We start from the raw sequence: 10,457 nt of genomic DNA, 5'->3' as shown, positions 1-10,457 counted from the left end.
GTACCACACAAACTAGGTACCAAGTCCACAATGTAGAACATGTAAGAAATGTTACTATATACTCAATAATGAATTAACTGAGGGTAAGCTGTTATATTACATATTTTGCAAATATTTTAAAGTTAATATACTTAAAAACTTAAGGTTAAACATCTGAGTTCTTTTTAAGGAGCCAAACATAAAATTGTCTTCATAATTTTGGTGAATCTTCCAAATCCCAATGAATAGAACTGTGGCAAGTATGATAAATAAATAAAAAAATATACCAATGTCTTTGGTGTCCCCTAACAGAAAACAGACACTGTTGGAGGATAATTTCATTGGTACTCACTGATAATAAACAGAAGATCATTTTCTTGATTAACTATTTCCAATCCTAGAGCTGTAATAGAGCAAAATCTATAATGCAGTGTGTATTATTTAGTAACACCATTATTTAGTAATAGGTATTATCAAAAGTAAAAAAATAATTAGAACCAATATTTCAGAATATCAATACATTTAACATAAAGTTAAAAATTATATACACTGATTTCTAAGCAAGAAACTCAACTAATATAGTAATATAGACATCTTCATAAAAGTGTGATATTTATGAAAGATTAAATTTTCTTTAAAGAAAAAGTCATTAAAATTATGGCACTGAGGAAGCAAATAAATTTTTGAAACTTTTATTGATTTTAGATTTAAAACAAAATTCAGTTTGAACCACAAGTGGGAATACAATGTCTTCAAGATACTTCTCAAGCTATTATTCTACATAATAATGAAACAATTAACAACATAGCATAATGTGAAGTTTTCATTCCAATGGTTTATATATTTTCTTAGGGTGGATTAAACTTGTTTTTTACTTAACACCATTTAATAGAACTATACAAAAACAGAAAGGTATTTTTAAATGACTCGCCAAATTTATTTTGAATGTGTTTAAAAACACAAGTATGTAAATGTCTGGGTAAAGAATCAGCAGTCTTCACCTCTATAGTGAGCTTGCAAGACTTTACTTTTGTAAGCCAGAAGAGTTAGGCTGTATTGTTTTTTTGTCGACTCCTTTTATATTTACTCTCTCTGAAGAACTGGTATAGAGAGAATCCACTTACTCTATTTGATGAGATTTTGATCCACCCAATTTTTTGTATAATGCTAGTCCCATAATGTAAAGAACTTCGCCATTGCTCCTTAATGCTAGTGTCCCTGTCCACTCTTGTCCCTGTAGAAAGGTCTGCTGACCCTTTTCATCAGCCCTACCTCACCTACTGCCAAAGAGAAAAGAAACTGGAAAAATTCTTGCAATCTAACCCACTGTTTCCTTAAAGCAAGAGACAGGACGCAGGAAAGAGAGGACTTAGCTGTTAATAGATTTAGTATAAACCTTAGATGTGTGCCCCAGAACACAATATTGCCTCAATTTCCTATCTTTCAGTCAAGTCACTTCTAGCACTACAAGTAAAATATAAGGTGTTTTCTAGTCTGGATCATCAAACATAAAGCTTCTCTTATTACAGTAATTAATCTCTTCTTTCTTTGAATTAAAAAAAAAAGTTTCCCTTAAGGGAAAAACAACACTGATTGCCTAATCTGATTGCTGAATTATAGCTTAAGTATTTTAAATGTGATTCAAAGAATCATCTAGAATTCTATGGCAACTACTATGAGTTTGATTAACAGAAAAGTAACAGAAAGATGATAAATTCTGTAGATAGATGGAAGGATGAATTATTGAAGGTCCAAACACAAATTCTGATTCTAAACACAATAACAAAGACATTTTTCCTTTCAGGACTAAGATGTCTTTAAGAGTCAAAATTATTTTGGAGGTCATCCAGTCCAACTTCCATCTAGGTATTGTACCTCTCACATATAGTAGTCTTCAGAATTATAAAAATGTATAAAGTTATTTTTTTAAAAAAACCTACATAAATAAAAGTTATCTATATATAGAAATATCCATTCAGCAATTCCATAATTTAAATCAAATTGGGTAGAATTTGCTCCCTTTCACCCCCACAGACCATATTTACACACTAACACATCAAGTTACATTTAAGCAATGAACAGTACCTGACTAAAATGGAGAACACAGTACTCTAACACAGTCCCTAATCTTTTTCATGAACATAAAACTGCAAATCACTTATATAAATTATATCTCAATGAAACTGTAAAAAAAATTATAAGTAAATTACTAACTTGGACTTTGGTCTCTCATTTTAAGGTTTGGTTCTGGAATGCAAATATGCTCTTTGAAAGTCCAATAAAACCAATCTTTTCTATAGACTGTGTATATATGAATAGCTTACAAGGACTATTGAATCCATTGCATCACAAACAGGAGGACTGATGGAAAACCAAATGTGTCCAACATAGAAAATAACTCTTTATTTGGTCAAAAGTATAAAAGGTTCGACCTTATTTGAAATATGAAAAAGCTGAGTACTTACAAGATATATGAAAATACTCAGCAGAGATACTATGAAAACTTGAATAACAATAACTTTTTTTCTCAAAAAAATTCTTTCAGGCCACAGTATATAACAGAACTTACTGCTATTTGAAATATCATTAAAATATAGGTTCATATATAGAAGAGATTATGTATCAGTAATACTACTTCACTGACCAAAAAACATGCCCCTTCTAGAAGATATATTCACGAGATCTCATTTCTAAAACTGTATTTTTCTCATTTCTAAAACAACTATATATCTGATCAAGCCAATCTTACCAAAATCCCACAAATTATAAATCAATTAAAGTTTTGATTTCATTAATTTTAGCTTGTTTCACTTCACTGGCATTTGTTTTTTTTGTTCCAAAGGCTCCAGCTGCAAGTTCTCTCTTTGTATTTTGTATTTTCAGCATATTTTCTTCAACAGAGTCCTTCACAATAAACTTTAAAGGAAAAGAAAAAGGTAAATTGGTTAAGTATTTGTTAGGTCACAATATTTAAAATCTTTAATATACAGATCTTATAACATAGAAACCCACACCTGAAACCTATATGTTCATGTTGACCAATGTCACCCCAATAAATTTAAAAAAATGAAAACTTGAGAATATGAAAATATAGATCTACATTTTTGTAGTATTGTGTAGCTTTCAAAAATGGTCAATAAGCCCTAGACAATTTGGTTCAATGGATAAAGTGTCAGCCTGCGGACCGAAGGGACCCAGATTCAATTGGGTCAAAGGCACATACCCTGATTGCAGGCTCCTTCCTTCCCAGCCCAGGCCCTGGTCAGGTTGTGCGGGAAGCAACCAATCCATGTGTTTCTCTCACATCAATATTTCTCTCTGTCTTTCCCTCTCTCTTGTCTACTCTCTCTAAAAATCAATGGAAAAATATCCTCAGGTGAGGATTTAAAAAAACAGCAGGTCAATAATAACCTATTAGAAACTATTTAGTTCCACCTTTTACCTGAATATACAGTGAGCATATTTAGAACATCTTACCTAATAATAGACAAACATGTAAATTAACCATCCCTCAGCTATGCTTACCAGCCAATCAGGAGAGTATGCAAATTAACCCAACAAAGATGGCGGTTAATTTGCATACATAGGTGCAAAGTGGAGTAGCAAAGACTGAAGGCCCCAGCCGGAGCGAAGGCCTGGGTCCTGGGTGCCAGAGGAAAACCAGTGCCGGCAGCCAGGGGAAGGGAAGGCCTATTGCATGAATCTCTTCATGCAACGGGCCTCTAGTAATATAATAACTAGAGATGAGATTGCATTCCCTTATCACTCAATATTGTTTTCTGATACAAAAAATATGGCCATAAAGATATGTTACATCTTAAAACCCCATCATCAAATAAGACAGCACACACACAAAAAAAACAAACTTTAAAGGCAGCTCTGTAAGTGGAATAATAGCAAAAGTAAATGTATCATTATATTTTAAAAGCTAAATGATATTTTCTCAGAAATGCAAGAATAAGCCTTTATCTGGTATAATTCATAACATGAAAAAAATTAAAGAAAAGTGAATATCTCAACAGATGCTTAAGAAACACTTGATAAAATTCAACATTTATTCCTGATAAAAGAAAATCCACATTTACCTAGAAATAAATGTCCTTCAACCACATTAAGGGCATCTACTAGAAACTTCCCCAAAACAACATATTTCATATAAAACAAAAGCATTTCCAACAGAGATAGAAACAAGTCCAAAATTGTTACTATCACTTCTGCTGTCCAACACTATTAGAGGTTCTGGTTACTGTAATAACTAAAGTTGTTATGTATTGAGATACATAAAAAAAAATTAATGATGTGAATGTACTTAGGAGATACTACCTAAGTTCCTGTATAGGAACACTCTTATTAAAAAGATAGTTATCAAGTTATCAAATTAATCATAAATTTAATAAATCCCAAACAAGATTTCTTAAATGAGATTTGGTAACCTAAACCCAAAGTGCAATTTAGGAGTAATAGTAATAACCAATAAAATATTCACAATGAAGGATAATGTGAGCACTTTGCCCCACTATCTGAAGAGTCAGGGTCTGTAACATCCAAAACGACCAAAGGGATGACTGAATGCCAGGCTGTGCACGCAGCAGGCTCGGGTGGGTGGGAACAGGTGAGTGGGCTGAACTGCGGACCTCTTGGAGAGAGAGAGAGGCGGGGCTGATCAGTAGCTGCTGTGGGTGCTGGTGAGGCCCAGAGAAAGAAGCAGGGTCTGATCCACAGCCTCTGTAGCAGCTGCTGATCAGCCCTTGCCTCTCTCTCTGGGCATTGCCAGCAGCTACGCCTCTCTCTCTCTCTTTTCGAGAGGTCAGAAGATCAGCCAGCTTGCCAGCAGCCTGGGGTGGCTGCTGATCAGCCCCACCTCTCTGATTAGACCCGAGATAGACCTGGAAACCCTGACTGGCATAGAAACTGACCAATCAGAACAAAATCTGGATGAAGTGCGAGGAGCCAATGGCTCCCTAGGAGGCGGAGCTTTTGACGCTGACTGGCATAGAAACCGACCAATCAGAACCTAATCTGGGTGAACTGCGATGGCAGAACCTAAGGTGGGGGCTGAAGAGGGGTTTTAAGGGCAACAGCTGTTTGGTGTGAGGTGTAAGAAAGTGGTTCCATTTTTTAATGACCAGTTTGGCAGTATAGTGCATATGGCTGGCTATCAGTCCAGATATAGGGGTTATGTGTTTTTGTCCGACTTCCTTCAGTACAAAGCCATGGTGGTGGGGGCTGAGGCACAAGCTGTTGAGGGCAATCAGGCCAGCAGAGGAAGGCAGTTTGGGGCGAGATCAGGCCGTTGGGGAGGGCCGTTGGGGGTAAGATCAGGCTTGCAGGGGAGGGCCGTTGGGGGCGAGATCAGGCTGGCAGGGGAGGGCAGTTGGGGGGGAGATCAAGCTGACAGGGGAGGGCAGTTGGAGGCAACCAGGGGGGCAGAGGCAGGGGTGATCAGTCAGGCAGGCAAAGGGGTCAGTGGTTCTCAACCTTCCTAATGCTGCGACCCTTTAATACAGTTCCTCATGTTGTGGTGACCCCCAACCATAAAATTATTTTCGTTGCTACTTCATAACTGTAATTTTGCTACTGTTATGAATCGTAATGTAAATATCTGATATGCTATATGTCTTTTCCGATGGTCATGATCCACAGGTTGAGAACCGCTGGTTAGGGGCAATCAGGCAGGCAGATAGGTGAGTGGCTAGGAGCCAGTGGTTCCAGATTGCATGAGGGATTTCCGATTGGAGAGGGTGCAGGCTGAGCTGAGGGAACGCCCCCACACTCCCATGCACAAATATCATGCACCGGGCCACTAGGACTATATAAAACCATAGTAATTATACCAGTAATATTGTCCCAGCAATAGGATAAAAAAGATCAATGGCTCACGCTGGTTTGGCTCAGTGGATAGAGCATCAGCCTGCAGACTGAAGGGTCTCGGTTTCGATTCCGGTCTAGGGCACATGCCTGGGTTGCGGGCTCGATCCCCAATAGGGGAGACGTGCAGGAGGCAGCCAATTGATGATTCTCTCTCATCATTGATATTTCTACCCCTCTCTCCCGCTCCCTTCCTCTCTGAAATCAATGGGAAAAAAAGAGAGAGAGAGAGGGAGATCAGTGGAACAGAAGAGAGTCCACAAGAAACCCATGTAGTATGTTTGATAAAAGTGAAATTTCAAATCAAAAGAAAAAAAAGGATGGGCTTTTCAAAATAAATGATAATGGAGCAAATGGGCCTTCATTTGAAAAAAGAATAAAATTAGAATCATATCATTAATCATAAATAAAGAACAATATTTCAAACAAATCAGTGGTAAATGTTAAGAGATTCAGTTTTAAAATTTGAAAATAAAGCCTTCTGTTCTAATTAAGACCTTAAAATCTGGAAGATAAAAAGAAAGAAGCTGACATGTTTTAATCATAAAAATGTTAAGACTTTCTTATGACAAAAAAAACACACATAAAGTTCAAAGATAAGCAAAAGCCTGGGATAAATCATGTTCAATATATATAACAAAACATTTAAAATCAGTATGTATGAAGAGATTTTTTTATACTATAAAATTGTATTTGTACTTTTTGAAAACTAGGCAAAAGATATAAACAAGCAAGTCCCAGAAAAAAATATTAACAAACAACAGATATGTGAAATATCCCCAAGGTCTTAGGTAAATGCAAATTAAAGGGTACTTTTTGACCATCACATAAGAATAAATTTACATAATTCTCATATCATAAAGTCTACTTTGAAAACAACATGAAAGTTATCTAATAAAAATAATAAATCTATAATTCTATTTCTTAACGTATCTTGAAGAAATATTTGTATATATGCACAAATGCATGTAATATAATGCTCATTATGGCACTGTTTTTATTAGCAAATAAATGGTACTGGTTAAAGAAATTATGATGTATCTATATGTAGGCATTAAAAAGAATGGATTTGTAGAGTAGTCAAATTCAGAGACAGGAAGTAGAAGGGTGGTTGCGGGGGGGCGGGGGCGGGGGATAGGAAGGAATCATGAGTTAGGTTTAATGGGTATAGATAGAGTCTCAGTGTGAGATGAAAAAGTTCTGAAGATGGATGGTGATTATGACTGCAACAATAATGTGAATATACTTACTACCACTGAATTGCACACTTAAAAACACTTTTTATTGCCCTAACCAGTTTGGCTCAGCCGATAAGAGCGTCGGCCTGTGGACTGAAAGGTCCCACGTTCGATTCCGGTCAGGGGCATGTACCTTGGTTGTGGGCACATCCCCTACTGGGGATGTGCAGGAGGCAGCTGATTGATGTTTCTCTCTGATCTATGTTTCTAACTATCTATCCCTCTCCCTTCCTCTCTGTAAAAAATCAATAAAATATATTTTTTAAAAAATACTTTTTATTATTTTAAATACTACATTATGTATATCTTACCACAACAGAAAACAAAAGAATAGGTTTGATCTAAATGTACATATATGAAAGTCTCCAATATATACTGTTAAGGGGGAAGATAGCATGTTGCAAAATAATAAAGTATGATCCCAGAAAAATTTTTTAATTTATTTTTATTGTTGAGAGTATTACAGATGCCCTCCATTTCCCCACCTTGTGCCCTCCTTCATCTGGCTCCCACCCTAGAGGTATACGTTAAGTATGAAGGTATGTAAATATAGAGAAAGGGATTTGAATAGCATATGTTAAACCATTGGTGGTGGTTTCCTCTGAAGAGAATAAAAGTAATATTCATTTTTTGCCTGGGCTAAAAATATGTTTCATATTTGAAATATGAAAAAGCTGAGTACTTCCAAGATATATGAAAATACTCAGCAGAGATACTATGAAAACTTGAATAACAAAGTAACAAACCAGCTAGGGCCATTGATCTCTTTTTATCCTATTCCTGGGATAATATTACTGGTATAATTAAGTATGGTCTTATATAGTATATTTTGCCAGTTTTTATATAGTATATTTTTAAACCAGAGGGAGATTGTCTCTGCAGAGGCTGCTGTGAGGAGCAAGAGGTCCCAGCCCCTCACCAGACCACCACCCAGGGCCCCAGAGCTGGGAAGAAAAGTCCCCATAACTTCGGGCTGTAAAAACCAGTTGGAATTGTAGCAGGGGGACATGGAGGCTGCCAGAGACACAGGTGTCCCTCTTAAAGAGCCAGGTACAAATTTACGCAGATTTGCTTCCTCTGAGCTCCAGTGCCAGGAAGCGTTGAGGACCCAGAAGCATATGGGGAGGAACTGGATTGTCTGGCATGGGGCAGGAACTCGGAGATGGCTTTCAGGGGTCATTGTTCCTATGCCTAGACCTCCCCTGTCCCAGGGGTGATTGGCTTGGCAACCATATCCAGGAGTCCCCATAAACCTGCAGCACATGTGTTTGCTCTGCCCTGGTGATTCACTGAGACCCCACCGCATCCAATTTGCAGCTCCACCCAAGCTGTTTGCAGCAGCCTTTACATATGAATGTTCTGTCCTGGTTTAGGCTTCAGGCTTCCTTGAAATCTTTCAAACAAGCTGCAGCTGGTGTCAGCATGGCCCATACCTATCAGTAAAAGACCCATGACCTGGCACTGGCACCAGCATCAGCCTGCCTTGGTTCAAAGCTGGGTCTCACCTGGGCACTTCCAAATTCAATACAAATAGGAGGAGTCTGCATATCTCTCTGCTGCTCTTGCCAGGTGGCCCCAAGCAGTGGCTGACTTTGCACCTTCCTGCAGACCCAAGAGCCAGTATACCTGGTGGACAGCTTCAGACCATACCAGATTACAGCTCTACACATCCACAATCAACACACTCAAGGGCAGACTGAGTGAGCACCATAGCCCCACTGACACAAGTCCTGCTCCATAGGGCTTTATCATGCACAGCAGCTCTTCCACTGTAGTTGCAACTTGTCCTCACAGCCAACTGGCCTGGAGGTCAATTCCTCCCAGTGATGCCAACAGCAATCAAGTCTCAACTACAACAAGACTCTGCACACAACCCACAAAGGGGTGCACCTAGAGTGCCCAGCTCAGGAGACTGGGAGGCTGAGCCACTGAGCCCTACGGGATACCTCTACACAAGGCCACTCTACCAACTCCAGGAGACATAGCAGCTCTACCCAATACATAGAAACAAACACAGGGAACTGGCAAAAATGCAGAGACAAAGAAACATGTCACAAATGAAAGAAATGGAAGAAAGCAAACTAATGGATACAGAGTTCAAAACCACAGATATAAGATTATTCAAGGATCTTCATGAGAATGCCAAAGAGAGAAAACGATCAGTCAGAAATTAAGCATACATTAACTAAAATAATGAATAATTAACAAGAATTCAACAGTAGAGTAGAGAATTCCGAGAATCAAATCAATGATTCAAAATTTGAGGAAGCAAAGAACACACAATCAGAAGAGCAAAAAGAGAAAAGAATACAAAAATATGAAGACGGTGTAAGGAGTCTCTGTGACAACTTCAAGCCAACCAACAGTCGCATTATGGGGGTGCAGAAGGAGAAGAGACAGAGTAAGAGACTGAAAACCTATTTTAAGAAATAATGAGAGAAAACTTCCCCTACCTGGTGAAAGAAATAGACTTACAAGTCTTATATGAATATACATATTATGGACATAGACAGGAAGCACAGAGTCCCAAACAAGAGGAACCCAAAAAGGAACACACCAAGACACATCATAATTAAAATGCCAAAGGTTAAAGACAAAGAATCTTAAAAGCAGCAAGGGAAAAGCAGTTAGTTACCTACAAGGGGCACCCATAAAACTGTCAGCTGATTTCTCAACAGAAACTATGCAAGCCAGAAGGGAGTGGCAAAAAATATTCAAAGTGATGGATAGTACGGACCTAGACCCAAGATTACTTTACCCAACAAAGCTATCATTTAGGGGGAGAAACCAAGATGGCGGCATAGGTAAACACCTGAAATGGCTGCCTCGCACAACCACTTCAAAAATACAACTAAAAGACAAAACGGACATCATCCAGAACCACAGGAAGGTTTGCTGGGTGGAAATTCTACAATTACAAAGAAAGAGAAAAGCACACTGAGACTCAGAGGAGGTGTGGGAGTAAATTGCAGAGGTACGCAGGTGTGGGGAAAGGACTGGCAACTGAGGACATGGTTGTCTTTTTCAATCTGGAGGGAGACACAAGCTCCCAACAGCCCTGAACTCCAGTTCTGGGTGAGTCTCTGGGGACCCAAAATCATACGGGGAGAAACTGGACTGTCTGGCATTGGGTGGAACTCAAGGGCGGCTTTCTCTCAAAGGTGCTCAGAGATTACACCGTGGGACACTGGGACCTGGGGCCTCTCAGGGAAGGGCTGAGGATCACCCATAGCTGTTTTCTCTGTCCTGTTGATTCCCTCAGACCCCCCCGCCCCCCGGTCAAGCTGTACGCAGAGGCTTTTGCAATATGAATGGCCTGGCCCTTTGCAATCTAAAATTACCTAACAAACTGCAGCTGGGTGAGAGGGAACC

At 38.7% G+C, this 10,457-nt stretch overlaps 1 protein-coding gene across 1 annotated transcript in view; it reads right to left on the bottom strand.

The window, feature by feature from the left end:
• Positions 1 to 835: 835 nt before the first annotated feature.
• Positions 836 to 10,457, bottom strand: part of HLTF (helicase-like transcription factor) — a 49,810-nt gene continuing 40,188 nt past the window's right edge. The window contains exon 12 of the mRNA XM_015567609.1: positions 836 to 2,895. Coding sequence (XP_015423095.1) covers positions 2,743 to 2,895 — 153 coding nt within the window. The 3' untranslated portion in view covers positions 836 to 2,742. The remainder of the gene's footprint in view (positions 2,896 to 10,457) is intronic.

This window comes from Myotis davidii, unplaced genomic scaffold, assembly GCF_000327345.1.
Source record: "Myotis davidii unplaced genomic scaffold, ASM32734v1 scaffold1404, whole genome shotgun sequence".
Classification (NCBI taxonomy): Eukaryota; Metazoa; Chordata; class Mammalia; order Chiroptera; family Vespertilionidae; genus Myotis; species Myotis davidii.
Note: the sequence above shows the minus strand (reverse complement) of the source record. Positions and strands in the feature narration are given on the sequence as shown.